Genomic DNA, 18,207 nt, shown 5'->3' with positions numbered 1-18,207 from the left:
AAAAAACGGAGGTCGTCATATTTGGACACCTCTCCCCCGGATGGTCAAACACCTGGTGGCCCCCTACGCTCGGAACACCACCTACACCAGCCATCACCGTCAGAAACCTGGGGGTGATTTTTGACGATAAACTAAATTTCATGGCCCACTCAAATAAAATAGCAGCAACAGCCCATCATAAACTCAGGCTGATCAAGAAAATCATGCCGTTTCTACCAACCTCAGCAGGTAAGACGCTGGTAAGCGCTCTCGTGTTGTCATCTCTTGACTATTGTAACGGCTTATTCACCAACGCCCAAGCAAGAGTGACCAACAAAATGCAGACCATCCAGAATGCTGCAGCTCGTCTCCTGTCCGGAGTCCCAACGTTCTCACCAATCTCTGATACTATAAGGGACTTGCATTGGCTTAAGATTCGAAACAGGATCAAGTTTAAAGCGCTGTGCATACTCTATAAAGCATTGCACAACTGTTGTCCACATTTCCTGAAATCTCAACTCAGATACCAGTCCTCCATAAGATCGCTCCGATCTAATAACCTTAAAAACCTACAAATACCACGAACAAAAACAGTCAACTGGGGCGATGGACGCTTCCTCATGGCAGCTCCCAGATTATGGAATTCCCTGCCAGTTTCCATCAAAGACAGCCCATCCCTGATGCATTTTCGCAGAAGGATAAAAACCTGGCTGTTTGATCAAGAATAAGTTACCGGCCTAACCTTGGGAATACGTTTCACAGTTTCTAGCGCCGAGACGCCTACGGGCAATTGTACGCGCTGTATAAATCTCAAAAATAAATAAATAAATAAATAAATAAGTGCAACCCTCTGCCAGTACCAGTGACACAATACAAGAGCACAACACTACCAGGACTGGTGTCACATCACAGGAGCACAACCTTCTACCTGTATACTAGTGACACGTACAGTAGCACAACCCCCTACGAGCAGTGGAGACATATCCGACTCCACAAAATGTCTGACTCTAGTCATTTTTGATGACGCAAGAGAAACACACCTCTCTCCACTGCTGAAACCCTCCTATTCCTACTGGGACGAGGCGTGCCTCACCTGATAACACACAGGCTCCTGCTCTAAGCCACAGTGTGCCATACCTCACCTGATAACTCACAGCCTCTTATCTTAGAATAGGACAAGATGTCTAACCAGTCTCCTAACTCATCTTCTACAGAAATCGCTGAATTACCTTCAGAAATATTGATTTATCTGGTAATTCTGCATTTTGTAACAGAATGTACATACATTATTTATGATTTTGAACGGGCAAACACATCCATTGTGCTGGCAGGACAGGGGCAGTCCGCACTCCCCAAATCTAGTGTCTTCCTTCCCAAAGGGCTGAAACATCATGGCACCACTTCTTTTACATCATCTTTTGACTTCAGAATGTCTCTGAGTGTTTGACTGTATCTGCCTGAGGAGGTTCTCTTCCTTGCACTCGCTCCATGGATCGAGCGTCCCTGCCCCCAGTAGGTTCTCTTCCTTGCACTCGCTCCATGGATTGAGCATCTCTGCCTGCAGTGGATTCTCTTCCTTGCACTCGCTCCATTAATCGAGCGTCCCTGCCTGCAGTGGGTTCTCTTCCTTGCACTCGCTCCATGGATCAAGCGTCCTGCCTGCAGTGGGTTCTCTTCCTTGCACTCGCTCCATGGATCGAGCGTCTCTGCCTGCGGTGGGTTCTCTTCCTTGCACTTGCTCCATGGATCGAGTGTCTCTGCCTGCGGTGGGTTCTCTTCCTTGCACTCGCTCTATTGATCGAGCGTCTCTGCCTGCGGTGGGTTTTCTTCCTTGCACTCGCTCCATGGATCGAGCGTCTCTGCCTGCAGTGGGTTTTCTTCCTTGCACTCTCTCCATGGATCAGGCTTCTCTGCAGCTGCACATATTCTGACCTCTCTACAGTACATGAGATGTCTGAGGGACGGGGGAGGGCTGGAATGTGAGAAGGATGGAAGACGGTAGAAGGAAAGGTATTAAGAGATTGCAGTTTCGAAATTAGGAAAAGCACATTAGTGGTCTAATTTTTGAAGGAACTATCAACCCCTCCACCCTCTTACTGGACTCTGACTCTAAGGACGGCTTGTAGAAAGCTTTTTAATATCTAAACAACTTTTCTTTGCTTCTGACAGAACAAGCTAAGAGCTGAGAAGAATAAAATTGAATCTGAGTTTGAAAAGCTGCGGCAGCTTCTGAAAGAAAATGAGCAAGCACTGCACAGAAGACTGGAGGAGATGGAGACGAAAATGACCATGATAGAAAATGCAAATATAACCAAACTGTCCAATCAAATCACCTCTCTCAAGGCCCTGATAACAGAGATAGAAAAGAAGTGTGAGGCGCCAGCGTGGGAACTCCTGGAGGTGAGATACTGTTTGGGAAATAAAACAGAAGAAGGAAGTGAAATATTCATATTTTGTGTGCATTATTAAATGTATGAGCGTAACACAGATGATCTCCTGGCTGGGTGAATGCACAGTGACCCCATGCAGTCTGAGAGCCGCACACAATATACAGACATGGATAATTTACATTGTCCCACTTGATGCTGTGAGCCCAACTCAATATACAAACAGAGAAATGTACAGTGACCGTTTACAGCGTGATATACAAGTTAATAACCCATCTATATCCAAATTATTTATGTATTTTATCTATTAGGGAGAATGCAAAACACCAAGCAATTCCAGTGACAGTAAATAATATATGAAGACCAAGGAGAAAAATGTGTTAAATTATGTGATAGAAATGGAAAGCTTAATGAGAGACAACACCTGAGAGAATTGGAAAGAAACCAAATTTCTCCTTTTCTAAGAAATTTGAAAACATTTCTGTTCTAATGTGGTTACTTTTCTCCTGATGTAGGTGGTCACCAAACCTCTTGTTTGGATGAACAGCTATATAACTAGGAATCTGGAATAGGTAATGGCAGCTCACTGTTTTTTTTGTCACCCTAGATAAAGATAGAGATTGCCACAGAAAACTCTTTAGTTTAAAGACTAGTGACAATTTAAAATGACGGGTAACCCTAGGTTATATTACAGAGTGTGCAAAATGAATCCGCAACTTGCTGCCCGCCAGCAAAAGAAATTTGATTTATGACTGTATTATCTTGACACCCTGAACGGCAACCAAATTCCTTAACAATATGGCTTAGGGTGGGCTTAGAGGTATAAATCTCCTTATTGTGGTCATACGCTGTCACTTTCACTGTGATGCTCTGCTCAAATAGTTTGATTAGTTTACAGCCAAGAAGCTTCCTGAGAAGTAGCTCCATGTAAAGGGCACTAGATGATGGTAACAGAGATTATCCAGGACATCCATCCAAGGTTGACAGAGAGCATCCCTCGGATGGGGACAGAGAGCATCCCTCGGATGGGGACAGAGAGCATTCCTCGGAGGGGGACAGAGAGCATTCCTCGGAGGAGGACAGAGAGCATCCCTCTGAGGGTGACCGAGAGCCTCCCTCCAAGAGTGAAAGAGAGCATCCCTCTGAGAGTGACAGAGAGCATCCCTCCAAGAGTGAAAGAGAGCACCTCTCTCTGGTTCGTACACACATGTAATTCACCAGTTAGTCTAAACACATGCTCAAATGTCATTTCTGCTTCTAGGAAAATGATAGATCGTAAACCTATGTTTCCCCTGTTGACCAATTTGGGAATCAAGCCCACCACCACCAATGTAGATAAAGTTTGGCCCATAGTTTTGTGTCCGTGTTGAGAAATGAAATGGAACCAGTTAGACCCACAGTCCAGGGGAGGCTCATCCTTCTTACAAGAGAGGACCACTCTTGCCCCCTGCTAGAATGATGGACCCGGACCAGTTGATATGACCTCACGACTCATTTTAGGATGCTCTCCCGTGACCTTATGGAGTAACCTCTCTTGTAATTACAGGAAAGTGACTCCTGACATGTTGATAAACCTTTTTTGTAATCAACGACGATGGCCCATGATCTATTGATGACCTTCAAAGGGTCCTATGCATTTGGGTTATCTGATGATAGTGGTCCCCTGCTTGCTACCACCCACTAAGGCAGTAACTCTACTGACTTCTGATTGCAGTAGACCAGGCTTCTCCAACGAGGAGCTTGTGAGCTACTGGTATCTCTCCAGATACCTGCAAGTTGCTCTTGTGTGTAGCCCAAGCTTCAAAATTAGATGTTTTTGCTTGGTTGAATTAATAAATATGTACTAAAATTCTGAAGCCTGTATTTGAGATGAATATGTATTTAGTTTCAGAACTCATGAACTGATCTTTTGAGGAAAAATTGATTTCTAAAATGTATTTAAAGCTGTATATTGAGTGATAAATCATGCACCTATGGCCGTCATGTATTACTCATGCAGCTTTGGAGAGACGTATTATTAATAGTATTACCATGGGCCAGGGCATTGCACCTGTGGCCGTCATGTCATTCAGAGGCATTCCAAATTGCTGGTAATCATGCAAGGGACGACTACTACTGTAATCTTGTCTGACATGGTCACTATTACAACACAAATAATAGTATCTCGGGGGCGTTTCTTTGATCATAAGTGGCTCTTATTACAGAAAAGGTTGAAGACCCCATGAATAGACAATACACAGATGTGGGGCGCAGTACCTTCAAAGATGGTAGAATTTCAGAGAAACATGTAAATAGAAACAATATATTGTTATATATAAAAAAATCAATGTTTACTAGAAAGATGTTTTTCTTTGACACATTCTGAATCCTATTGAACCTAAAACACCATTTACATCATTGATGGTCATGAATTACTATAGCAGTCTTATGTGCAGCTCTTCCTAAAAGCTCTGATGTCACAGAGTATTTCATCACAAATGCTGGTCCTTTGAGAGTGGTCATCAAGGTGTTATCATTTGCTGTGAATCAATAAACCACTACAACGCACACAGATTTCACAGTTGTAAATATTGATCTGAAAGTGCTTCACAATTATTTCTTTAATAGTTTATATTCTCTCTTAGAGTTATTCTCTATCTCTGATGAGGACACTTTCCATTCGCCAGCTGTGAACCTGGCGTCACCCTCTAAACAGTGCGTTTGCGTCCTTATACTGACATGAACTTAGCCACGTCGCATGTGGATCATAGACAACTTGTCATAAAAAGTCCAATATTCCAAATCCTTTGCTCATACCTGTTTCTTCTTTAAACGTTAATAGAGGGTCTCCCATCTCAGCCTCTTCACTCCACCAGCTCACCCCATTCTGGGATAAATTAATTCAGTAACTGGTGGGAGCTTCACACAAGCAGATCCTTCAAAAATCCATAACTGCACAAGAGGTGCTCACAGTTCTTTGTTCTTCCTGGTGCAGCTGTGATCTCGATTCCTAGACGGCGTCCACTTACACGCACTCCTCTAGTACCCCTTCTGCCCATACCTCCTCCTGCAGGGCACCTTCTAGCCCCCCCCTTCTGGCTGTACCTCCTCCTGCAGGGCACTCTTCTGGTACCCCTTCTTCTTGTGCCTCCTCCTGCGGGTCACTCTTCTACCCCTTCGCCTCTTAACTACTCCTTCATGGCACTCTTTTAGTAATGCTTCTGTTTGTACCTTACTCTTCTGAAGAACACTCTTCTAGTATCCCTGCTGTTCATTCTTACTCCTGCAACGCCTGTTACCTATAATACTATTAGTATAATAAAACATGGCGCACCAGGATCTACAACAAGGACTTATGACAGGTTATTCACTGTTAATGGAATAAAAAATTGGCAGAAAACGAAGGTGGAGGACAACTCTCACAAGGGCGAGCTGCCTCTGTCTCCTTGGCACTGATTTTACTACCTCTGAAGCCAGGGGTCGCACAAGCAGTGTCAGGGGTCACAAGGGGCAATGCAGGAGTCGCAGCTGCGAACTCTGGCAAGCCCTAAATGATGCCCCTGCATGTGACCCTGTTGAGAACATCATACGTGTCAAGTGAACCCATTCCACATAGACCTTACCCCGTCGCTCCTCCCACTCTGGACTAAAATTATCAACAGTTCACTTCAACAAGGGACCATCCCCGACTCCCTCAAAGTTGGTCAAGTCACACCTCTACTAAAGAAACCTACAGCCGACCCCTCTGATCTAAATAATTACCGTCCCATTACCAATATACCGACTCTTGCCAAATTGTTGGAAAAATGCGCACAAATACAATTGACTAAACACATTAATCAGTTTGATCTACTCAACCCTCATCAATCAGGCTTCAGAGCAGGTCACAGTACAGAAACTGCTATGACTCACATAATTGATGACGCCCTTCAAATCCTAGATCAAAACGATACCTGCCTCCTTATCCTTCTTGATCTCTCTTCTGCATTCGACACCGTCAAACATGAGAACTTACTGGATCTATTAAACACAAGAATGGGTATATCTGGAACTGTGCTCAAGTGGTTCACTTCCTTTCTACACAACAGATCGCAGAAATTCAAGAGTAACAACTTGATGTCTTCGCCATTACCTGTATCGCTAGGCGTCCCACAAGGATCCTCCCTATCCCCAACTTTGTTTAACCTAGTTATGGAACCCCTCACCACCTTGCTACAAGCATCCAATGTTCACTTCCACATGTACGCCGATGACACCCAACTTTATCTCTAATTACAATCACCCAAAGACATTATGCTTTTAAACTCAACGATCAGAAGCACCCAATCCTGGCTGGCCGCTAATCATCTCAAACTCAATGCTCTCAAAACAGAGTTCCTCTTGATCTCACCTCCTGCGAAGCTCACTACCGCTCAAATCTGGCTTAAACACCTAACCGCACTCCATGTTCATCCCACCATCGTGGACTCTGCAAAATCTCTAGGCATAACTCTTGACACCAACCTCAACATGCAGGAACACATCAACAAAGCAACTAAGGGTGCGAACTACCAGATTAATACCTTAAGGAAACTCAAACCCTTCCTTCCAGCCAAAGATTTTCAAACTGCGGTACAAGCACTAGTCATCCCTCGAATAGATTACGGCAGCATCGCCCTCTGCGGTCTCCCCCTAACTACTACGGCACCCATAAGAGCTTCTCTAAACGCCTCAGCGAGACTCATCACTGGATCTAAAAAACACTCACACATTTCCCCTGACCTGAAAGCCCTGAACTGGCTGCCTTTTGAAGCCAGAATACATCTGAAAATCGCCTGCATGACGCACAAGGCTGTCCACCTGAGCTCACCCGGATTCCTCGCCCAGAAGCTGACGATTTCTGGAGGCTCCAGAAACACCAGAGGCACAAACAATCTCTTGCTAAAGCCCCAAAGATTCCGCAAGGAAAAAACCTATAAACGCTCCTTCTCAGGAATGGCACCCAGGAACTGGAACTCACTCCCCCCTGAAACCAGGCTCATCTCATCTTCCATACTTTTTAAGAAAGAAGTAAAAGCTATCCTCATGGCTAAATACACTTGAATTATTACTGGGGATGATATTTACAGACACTGTACCATTCAGTCCTACTGATCTTTTTGAATTTTTGTATGACTCGTGTTATTGACCTACCTGAGTGTTTACGCTACCACGTATTTGTACTTGTATCCTTATTGATGTATCTGCCTGACTATGCTCCCGCATGTACCTTCCTCACCCCAATTGTTAGTTACACACAGGTCGTTCCTTTCGTCTGTAAAGCGCTCTGATATCTGCAAAGATCTTGTTCGCGCTATATAAAACTTTCAAAATAAAAATAAATAAATAAATATCAGAATGTGCTGTGTTTTGTGACTCCATTCAGAATGACTCTGTTCTGTGTCATTACCATTCAGAATATCAGTTTCTGCTATGTCATTTGACGTCATTCAGAATGTCACATTCTGTGCCAGGTCATGCTATGCCACAGAATGTGCTGTGTCATGTGACCCCAGCCACTGTTTTCTAATCGAAGTTTGTCACTTCTACAAATACTGCCATAACTTTAACATCTTCTCTGGAAACTGATTTCACTGTGTTTGTTTCCCTGTTTTGCAGGATGTCAGAAGCACCCTGAGCAGGTAAGGCTGGTTTATTATCCTCCTCTCAGTGTGTAACGAGCAGGTCTCACTGCCGCAGTGTGTAAATGCCACTACTGAGCTCACACAAAGTGCTAGGAAGCTTTCAGATCCTCGTAAAATCACTTTGTTTCCTCAAAAAGAACCTTAAGTCCTCAGAAAATACCTTTGATTCCTCTGAAAACTACCTTGTGTCATCAGGAAATGCTCTTACATTTTCCTAAATCCTTGTGAATCATCAGAAAACTCCTTTGAGTCTTGAAATAATTGCTACAGAATGAGCTGCTGTCCTCACAAAACATACTTGTATCTATAAAACCTACCTGAAGTCCTCAGAAGAGTTCCCTGAACAGACAGAAAACGAAGACACATTCAGGAAACTTCCCCTCCGGTTTCTTTAATTAAGAGTTGTGGAAACCCTCATTTGAAGTTTGCTAACTACGATGCCAGTCTTCAAAACATCCCTTCTCTGCTTCTAAACAGCATTGAAATGTAATTAAAGCCATGTTCAGGCCTCATTCCTTAGTAAATTCCCTCCAATCAGAAGAGGTCTCATCCAGGTCTCATAAACTTCACTGTAACCCTTTGCTCCTAGTCCTAAGAAACCTCTGTCCGGTCTTCAATGACCTCCCTCTAGTCCGTAGCATCCTCTTTAGAAGCCTCATTTCAACCCTCAAACCTCTGACCGGGTCACTGACCACTCATTCCAGGCACCACATCCTTCTCCAAGTCCTCAGAGACTTCCTTGTGTGTCTTCCAAAGCCTCATTTCAATCATCCTTTTCTTTTACGGTCTTTGTGTCATTTTTGGTAGCAATACAGATTCAAACAATGAACATCAGCGGCTCAGCATCTTGTCGTACTTCATTGAAAACATGGGGTGTGTTCCTGGGGCATCACATCATTGTAATTTTTCATTTCTGAAATAAGATAAAGAGACATTTGTTTACAACTATTGCACCGTGGTCACACTATTGGCGAGGGTGTCAGTCCACACTCGTCTCCGTTCCTGTGGGCAATGGGGGGAGGAGCTGACTCCAGCCCTCTCAGCCACCTTCCCTCACCTGCAGAGACTGCCCCCACATCTCGATCTCCTGTGGAGTGCCTCCATTCCAGAGGGATCCTTCCACGGGCCTCATTTCAATCCTTAAACCTGTAAATAAGTTTCCAAACCTTCACCATGCGGTGACACACACATATGTGCTGCTTGTTTACTGGCTGGTCTTATTAACTCATTACCTCCTCGTTAGTCTTCCTCGCCACATGACTTACAAAGTGAGCTTCAGCTCCACGACAGAACCCTCCAAAGTAAAAAAAGCCTCCCACCCCCTCCTAACATGGCCGACCAGTCACACCTGACCTCTATAAGAGGCGGGCCGGCCCAACCAACAGCCTGTTTTTTTTGTTCTGCGCGATTCTCTCCAGAGGCGCTGTACAGGTAAGATGGGCCGGCGTTAGCTGGCCCATGGGTTTTGGGGTTGAGGATCCTGCTTTAGCGGTCCCTGGTACCTTAAACTCAAATACCCCCCCTCTTCCTTCCCCCGCTCCTGTGGGGCCGGTTAGGTGCTGCTATAGCGTGCCAGGGGTTTACAGGGGGGGGGGGGGGCGGCCGGGGATGTGGGGTGTTTGTGCATTCCCGTGTCTCCCAAGGTCGTTACTGAAGAGCCCTTGCCACTATGTGGGCTTTTGCGTCCAGCGCTGGGGGTTCTCCTGTATGGGGCTCCGGTTGCTTTCTTGCGCCTATGCGTGGGCTGTGGCAATTGCATGTGCGCAGGCTTCGCATTTGGTTTTGCCTGTACTCGCGTGCTGGAGCCTCGCCTGGAGCAGCGGATTTGCCGTTGTCCTTTTCAGGTGCGCGGCGCTTCTGCTAGTGCTTGCACCTGGCCGAGGTGGTGAGCCTCGGAGTTAAGGCGGCACTTACTGGGTGCCTTTGCTTCTTTCTTTAGGCGGCGCGGCGGCGGGGGCGGGCTCATTGTCTGCGGGTCCTCGGGGGCTCTGCTGACCGGGTCCGGGTGCTCCCCTCCTGCCGGCCTGGATCTCGGTACCGCGGCGCTGGTCGCTGCCGCCTACATTCGCGATTTTTTGGTTCCCCTACGGCCCGCAGCGGTTTGCCGCGCTGGGGTTGGCTCCGGACGCCTCCCGCCTCTTGTGGGCGGGGTTTGGTTTCCGCCAGGTGCGGCCGGTGAATACCTTCATCGGTCATGCGCGGCATTCCCCTGCTGGCTCAGCTGTTTGGACGCTGCCGGCTTAGGGCAATGGGCAGTGCGTCGGTCTCTTACTCGGAGGGTCCTGTGTTCGATCCTCGGAGGGGGCATTTAATTTTCGAGACTGCGAGCTCCGGTGGCGCATTCGAATAGCGCGAGGTGCTCTACAGCAGTACTTGCACGGTGCCATGCCGAGGACGGACCTCACCTGGAGCTGCTGATTGGTTTTCATTTACCATTTCACTAAATGTATTGATTAGACTCAGAGTGTAGACGGCTCTTGCTAGTGAGCTTTGCACGATCTATTAGTGCGCGGAAAGGCGTGGGTTCGGATCCCTTTCTGTATTCCCTTTCTGGCGTCCTGGGGGCCCGTGTTTCCTCCGGTGGGGATGTGGGCTGTGTAGTCGGTCCTAGGCTCGCCCTGAACCGTCAGGACTGTGACGCCGGACTCCAGTGAGTTTGCTCTTCTGGGTTGCTGTGCCTTCTGGTCTCCTCAGGGAGGCGGGGGTCCTGACCCCTCTTCTGTCGCCGTCTGCGGGGCCTCCCTGTTTTACTGTGCTGTCCCTTCTTGGGGTCCTTGCGCGGCGGGTTGCCCTGCCCCCTCCTCGCCTCGACTCCCTCTCGATGGCCCCGCTCCGTCGGAGGTGGTGGGGGGGTGGTGGATAGTGGGTTTCTCGCTTGTCTAGGTGGGCTTGCGCTTCCCTCCTGCGGCGGTGGTTGTTCCCGGGGTTCTCTTGGATGCGTTTTCTCCGCATGTCTCAGGACTCCATTCCTCTGCTTGCGTCCGTCGTGTTGGGCGTTGAGGGAGTATGGTTCGGGTTTGTCCTCTGGCAGCGAAGGTGTGCTCTCTGACTGTGTTTTCGGCGAGTGGCCTATTTTGGCTGTCTCCTGTCCTTTCGTTTGGGGCCCGCTCCCCTGGGCTCGGCCAACCTTGTGTCTCCTCGTCCGCCTGTGGGTGAGGGCGTCTCGCCCCTTCGTGGGTTGGGGCCTACGGCCTTGCCACCCTGGATGCAGGGTGTCTGTCTTTGCAAGGTGCGTTCATGTTTGGCTTCCGGGCCCGAGCTTCGGCTATTCCCGGTCTCGTCCTGGTACGGCCGCTCCCTTTTCGCCACTAGATCCTGTCTTTTGGCCATCTCCCTCCGGGGGGTTCCCTGGGGGGGGGCTGTCCCCGCCGTTTCGTCCCGGCTTGGGACGTGTCTGTCTCGGGTCTGGGGTTTTTCGGACTGGCTGGCCGGCGTTCGGTCTGGCTGGTCATGCGGGCCTTCCTCGGGGTCCCCCCTTCTCGGGGGGTTCGGACATCGACTCCTTCCTCTGTCACTGGAAGGTTTTCTGGGATGTATTCGGCCTGTTTTGGGTTGTGTGTGATTGTATCCCGCCGCTCCGCGCTTCTGTGTTCGGTTTGGCTCTCGGCGGCATTGCTGCTTTTTCTGGTCCCCTTCCTTCCATGTCCCAGGGGTTGGTCTGAGGGCCGGTTGGTCCCCTCCCTCGGCTCCCTGCTCTGGGAACTGTGGTCCCTTCTGTGCCTGTCTCGGGCCTGTCCTCCTTCGAGGGTCGTGTGCCTGGGCCCGGTCCTCCCCTCTGCTTCGTTCGGTGTGGGGTTGGCTGATTGGTGAGGCCTGCGGCCGTCCCTCCCTACTAGCTCCTGATCTCGTCTGCTCTCGGGAGTTCTGCTGGGTCGGGCCTGGTTGCTACCTACATGGGGTCTCGCCTCCCCGGGGGTCTTGCCTCCTTGGTTTCCCCGTCCTGGGTGGTCACGTCCGTTGCCTCCTCGGCTGGGGGGGGCGTCCTTGGGCGCTGGGTCGATTCCGGGTCGTTGGGCTGGGCATGGGGGCGTGTGCCTGTTGTCCTTGCTGCTTGGGAGGCTGAGGCTTGTGGTTTGCTTGAGCTCAGGGGTTCTGGGCTGCACTCAGCTGTGTTGATCGGGTGTCCATGCTACGTTGGGTATCTATGTGGTGTTCTAGTGGGGTACTCTAGAATTTCGGGTTGTGTACTGTGTCGTGCACCGACCCAGGCTGGAAACTGTGCTGGCCACAGCTTTCATGCCCATCGGTAGTAGGTCGGCACCTGTGTGCGGTAGGTGTAACACAGCCTGAGCAAAATAGTGAGACCTAGCCTCTCAAGTTCGCCTGCCCGCACCCTGCTCCTCGTTCTATCGGGAGTTGTGGCGGTCCTCTTGGCCTGCCGTCAATTTTGCTCCTTCTCTAAGGGGTCACCGTGTCTGGGTCTGGACGGTCTCCCAGGTTGTGTGGTACTATGTCTCCCTTCTGGGGGGGTGCAGGGTTCGCTCCCTTTGGTTGCTGACTCTGGAGTTGTTGCCTTGGGCGGAGGCGTCCGTCCTGTCTCTTCGGGCTGTCTATCTCCCGGGGTCCGACTATGTGGAGGCGGTTCGACTGAGTCGGATTTGTCCTTCGTTGCCTTGTCTCTCCCTGGCCCCGGTGGTGTTTCAACGCCTGGTGTCTCGCTTTGGTCTGCCTCCGGTGGATTTGTTCGCGGACGGGGACTCGGCCCTCCTTCCCAAGTTCTGCTCTCTCCTCCCGGGTCCAGGGGGGGTGGATGCTCTGTCATTCACTTGCCCATCCGGTCTGCTGTACGCATTTCCCCCGTTCCCTCTGATTCCCCGGGTCCTCTGCAACATTCGCTTGGACGGAGCCAGGGTGCTTCTGGTGGTTCCTGGCTGGGTCCACCGCCCCGGGTTCCCTCTCCTTTGCGTGCTGGCGGTTCGGGCCTACTGGCCGATCCCGGATCTGCCCTTTCCGTTGACGGGCCCCCCGCTCCCGGAGTCGGTGTTGCGCCGGCTCCGTCTGCAGGCCTGGCTCTTGAGCGGGTGACGCTGCTTGCTCGGGGTTGTTCTTCTGGGGTTGTGGATTTGCTGCAGGGCTCCCGCAGGTCTTCCACCTTATCTTCCTATGCCCGGCACTGGGCTTCTTTCTCGCGTTGGTGCGGTCTGCTGGGTGCTGACCCCGCCTCCGTGGATCCCTTGCGGGTCTTGGATTTCCTGGCTGAGGGGTTTTCCTTGGGCTTTGCCCCTTCTTCCCTGAGGGCCCTGTGGGCAGCCTTGCGGGCCTTCCGCTGTCCGGATTTCGACGGGCTGGATTCCCTGGTGGCTCGTTTGCTCCGGAGTTGTTTTCTCCGTCGCCCTCGGACGCTCTGCCTGTCTCCCCCGTGGGATCTACCTCTCGTTCTACGAGCACTTCAGGGTCCTCCCTTTGAACCCCTGGCCTCGGTGGCTTTGCGGTTTGTCACATTTAAGGTGGTTTTCCTGGTGGCAGTGGTGTCTGCTGGGCGAATGGGCGAGCTGGGGTCGTTCCTCCGCTCCCCTCTCTTCTTGCGGGCTTTGCCGGACAGGTTGCTTCTCCGTCATGACCCCCGTTTCCTTCCCTGGTGAACCGGGCTCGGGAGGTGTCTTTGCCTTCTTTCCCTCCCGACACGGATCCTTCCTTGTCCTTGCTGGTTTTCCGGCGTGCTGTTTTAGTTTACCTTGAGCGCACGTCTTCCCTTTCCCGGTGTGATAGCCTGTACGTGACTTTCGGTCCGGTTCATTCGGGCCACAAGCTCTCTCTTTCCACCTTGAGTCGCTGGCTTAAACAGGCTATCGTCCTTTCCTATGCTTCACTGGGTTCGGTGGTTCCGGCGGGGGTCCAGGGTCAGTCCACGAGGAGTGTCTCTGTGTCCTGGGCCTCCTTCAAGGGTGTCTCCACTGAGGAGATTTGTCGGGCGGCGACATGGTCGTCCCCCCACATGTTCATGGAACACTATCGTGTTGTCTTGGGTGGTTCTGTCCCTGGGGACTTCGCTGGGGCCGTTCTGAGTGCGGGAGCTGTGGCTCCTTGATGGCCTTTTGTTATTTATGTCTTGATTCAGGTTTGCTGTAATCCCTGTTTTCTTTGCATTGTACTGATTAAACCTTGTGTTGGTTTATCGGCATCGCCGTGTGGTGTTGTTCTTATGGTGGTCAATGAAGCCTTTTTGGCTTGGGTATTTGCTCACTTTGTAAGTCATGTGGCGAGGAAGACTAACGAGGAGGTAATGCCCCGGTTACTTACCGGTAATCTTCATTACTCCGAGTATAGTCTTCCTCGCCACATGAGTTCCCTCCCCCCCTCCCTGTCTGGCTATCGGCTTCATTGTTTGCTTGGTTGTTCAGGCTGTTGGTTGGGCCGGCCCGCCTCTTATAGAGGTCAGGTGTGACTGGTCGGCCATGTTAGGAGGGGGTGGGAGGCTTTTTTTACTTTGGAGGGTTCTGTCGTGGAGCTGAAGCTCACTTTGTAAGTCATGTGGCGAGGAAGACTATACTCGGAGTAATGAAGATTACCGGTAAGTAACCGGGGCATTATTCACAGAGCTTAATGAGAGATCAAACTTCTCAGTAATGTATTCTGTTGTGTAGCTAACAATATATTCTCCTCAAAGCCTGCACGGATACACGCCCTTTGGATCATTTAACTAAATAAATAAAGATGGTGGTGGACCACATAAAATATTTGCACATGTTTCCAACACTGAGGTTCCGGTCAGATTCACGAGGGATATGCGGCCTTGGCAGTTTGTCTGTTGTAGCCCAAAAAGGTGCAAGGTGAGGAAGTTCAAGCAGCGTGTGACAAATAAACTGGCTCAGAGGTGCAGGGGGAGGCCGTTTCAGGTCTTGGCTGCCAAATGAGAGAACGAGCGGACGCCCCTGTGTAGTAATAATCACTACTGTAGAGGGTTCAGATATCAAGTTTATTAAGTATAAGTATAACAGGTGCTCCCAGCTTGGCGGCAGTCTCTCACTGCCGAACATTCTAACACGCACTCCCGGAGACAGAGTGGGCTGTACCAAGGGGAAAGAGGGGAAGGGGTGGTGAAGGGGAAGAGGGAGATTACAACACACCTTCCCCCCTAAGGAGAACAGAAAGGAAGGAAATGCGGCGCCCCAGGCGGGGGGAAAACAGGAAGAGGGAAGGGGGATGGGAGGAGAGGAAGAGTGGAGACAGGAGAAGGAAGGAGAGGGCAAAGGAGAACTGGGGCTACATCAAGGGAACAATTGAACAGTAAACTATAGAACTCATCACGTTAAGTTCAATGTAGATCTGACAAAAGGTAGTCCCGAGCATTGGTTCCTTTGGTCCACTAGGACCCGTGATAAGTCCTGACCTTTCTCCCAAAGGAATGAACACCCTGAGTGCTACAATAAGTGTTGTCGGATATGCCGATCCTTAGAAGTCCACTTCTGCCACTCCACCATCGCAATTCTAAGAACTGCGGGATAAGTCTCAAAGCGAGGGTAGAAGGCAGGGAAAAAAAGTGCAACCTAACTTTTTCCCCTAGGATCCTCTAAGTGTGAACAAGCTTTACAGTTTATTCCCGCCTGGAGTTGTGCACTCCTCTACTAGTCTTTCCATATCCATCGGGGAGGGTGTGTAGGCAGTAACGCTGTTTTCTACCTTGGGCAGTAACTGGGGCCCGGATACACCCCGCCTGCTCCCTCTGACAAGATAAGACTCTCTCTCAATGTCGTCCTCGATGACTGGTATGGTCCCTCTTCTACCCTCCTTACCTTGGCCGTAAGCAGAGTCCATACCTTTTACGAACTCCATTTCAATCAGCTCCGGATCACTAGCATCAGTCTCTACTGACCTCAGTCTGACCTTCTGCTCCCTTCCTTGATTCCCCTGGAAGAACTCCATAGTGTATCCTGGGCCATGACACTCCTGCTTGCTCCAATTATAATTAAATGGACCCTTCTTCCCTGACAGGCCACTGGGTGGAGGACCTATTAATGATTCCTGCATTTCCCCACTCTCACTCTCCATCTTACCACTGTAAGGTCTTTGAAAGTAATTAGCTTTCTTCTCATCCTTATCCTCCGACACTCTTAAGTCTCTTTCTCTTTTCTGCCCACCATAGTTCACATACTCTTCTCTTGTTTCAGTCCTGAACTCAACCGGTGAGATACTTTGCCTCGTCTCACTGCGATTAAAGAGGTATTTCTTACTTTTCACTTTTTTCCGCTCATTTCTTGCATTTACAATGCGCTGCTCTTTTTTCTCGAATTCTCTGTTTTTCACAACTTCACTTCCACTGCCTTGTCTCTCGCATTTCTTACGTAATTCTCTTTCGTCCACCCAACTTTGGTACATTTCAAGTTTTTTCCTTAGTTTGTCCTTTGCTACTTCTTTTCCACATCCTGTATTGCTTGCAGCTTCTTGAAAAACCACCGAACCTTTTGACGGTGACGTGCGAGCGATCCATGCTTCACCCATAGTTGCATCCGTGCCGGCCGCTCTCCCATTAACTGCTTCCTCACGCCCTTGTCTGTGGAGAACTATATCTCTTTCCTGTTCATGTTTGTCTTCATACTCTTTCCTCATTTTGATCTTGGACTCAGACGATGTGGTTCTTTGCCACGTCCCTTTGTGATTGAATTGGTTACTCTTACATTTTATCCTTTGCCGTTCATTAGCTGTAGTAATTATGCACTCTCCCTTTCTTTCGAATTTCTTCATTTCTTCACTGTTTTTCTTCTCATGTTTCTTACTTTCTTTTCCATACTCTTTGTTACTTGCAGCTCCATCAATGTCACCCGAATCCTTCAATGTCAACACACGGGTCTTCCGTGCTTCACTGTTTTTTCCCTGTGAGCCTTGGATCTGTGCCAGCTCACCCACGTGTTCTTTTCTTCTTACATTACCTGATATTTCCAATTTCCTTTGATCCTTCCACCCTGGCCTGGTGGATCCTTTTTCTGTTATACATATGGTACTCCAAGTATTATTTCTCTTGTGCATTAAATCCGTTACTTTGTAACCTATTCCATTGATATCCTCCCCTGTGTCCATATTTAGGAAAATGTTGGCCTCTTTGAATTCATCTCCATTTTTTTTTTTAGTTAATTCTCTCTTCCATTTGCTCTTGTTTAACAAACTATCACGTGATCCTGAAAATGAGATCATATATGTCCCTACTCCACCTATGAAGGTGGTACACTCCGGGTTTATTCCTCTGGTATTATCTTTCTCTTGGCTTACCATTCTTTCCTTGATCACTCCTTCCCTTTGTACCTTTATCAACAAGACTTGTTTTTTATATTCATCCCACGCACTCCCGATGCCTTCATTCACATTTCTGACTGATCCTTTCGTGAATACTTTTCCCTTTTCATGGTACTTTTTCCGTCCTTCAGTTCCTAAGATGTGAAGTAATACTTCAGCCTTTTCCTCCTGTATAAGAGATACTTCCTCTTCCTCGACGACTGATATGTACTCCTCAAAGCATTCATTCCAATCACTCCATTCTGTTGTGTTTGTTTCATCCCCCTCCTTAAACAGCACTGGAGGCGGAAAATTATACCTTAGGCCCCACTCCATGTTGAATGCACCGCTATATCTAGTGATTCACGTGAAGATGTGGTATCCACCACACCCAGACAGATGGCGGTACGAGTGTACTTTGTGGAGATCTCTGTCGCCCCTAGCAGATTCAAAATAATGCGCTGGAAGAGGGCACTGGGGTACTAAATGTGAAGGAAACTTTCCTGCTCCACCTACTGTTATTCTTCCTAGCTCCCTGAAATCCCTAAATATGCCTTGCTCGCGCCGCTTGTAGGTTTGTGGCCCTAGTAAATCCACCGTCCGCGATACAAAGAGGTTACGTGTCCCTCCCAAGGCGTACTGCCTCGAATCTGTAATGACTCCGCCACAGGGGTTCCTTGCGCTCCCTACACCTTTGCAATCTTCTCACGCCGCTTCTCGGCGCTGACTCCGTTCCGTTTCCCGCGTGGCCACAGGGGTTAACTCCCTTCCTGGATCACCTGAGTTCATTTATACTGCTAAACGTGCTGCCACAGTTAATCTTCAATGACTGGAACGAGAGCTCGCTACACCCTCTGTTCCTCCGATTTTTCCTCACCCAGCTCAGTTCACTGCAGCCGTACAGTTTCATAGGATTACACCACCGTTGCGTTTCACGCGTGGCCACAGGGGTTAAGTCCCTTTCTTGATCACCTCAGATAATTTATACTGCC

The 18,207-nt window shown here is 49.1% G+C and overlaps 1 protein-coding gene across 1 annotated transcript in view; it reads left to right on the top strand.

Moving 5' to 3' along the window:
* The window catches only part of LOC144754172 (E3 ubiquitin-protein ligase TRIM39-like), a 92,955-nt gene that overhangs the window by 15,802 nt on the left and 58,946 nt on the right, over positions 1-18,207 (top strand). The window contains exons 3-4 of the mRNA XM_078641753.1: positions 2,149-2,379; positions 7,983-8,005. Of these exons, the coding sequence (XP_078497879.1) occupies positions 2,149-2,379; positions 7,983-8,005 (254 nt within the window). The remainder of the gene's footprint in view (positions 1-2,148; positions 2,380-7,982; positions 8,006-18,207) is intronic.

Source organism: Lissotriton helveticus, chromosome 5_1 (genome assembly GCF_964261635.1).
Source record: "Lissotriton helveticus chromosome 5_1, aLisHel1.1, whole genome shotgun sequence".
Classification (NCBI taxonomy): Eukaryota; Metazoa; Chordata; class Amphibia; order Caudata; family Salamandridae; genus Lissotriton; species Lissotriton helveticus.
Note: the sequence above shows the minus strand (reverse complement) of the source record. Positions and strands in the feature narration are given on the sequence as shown.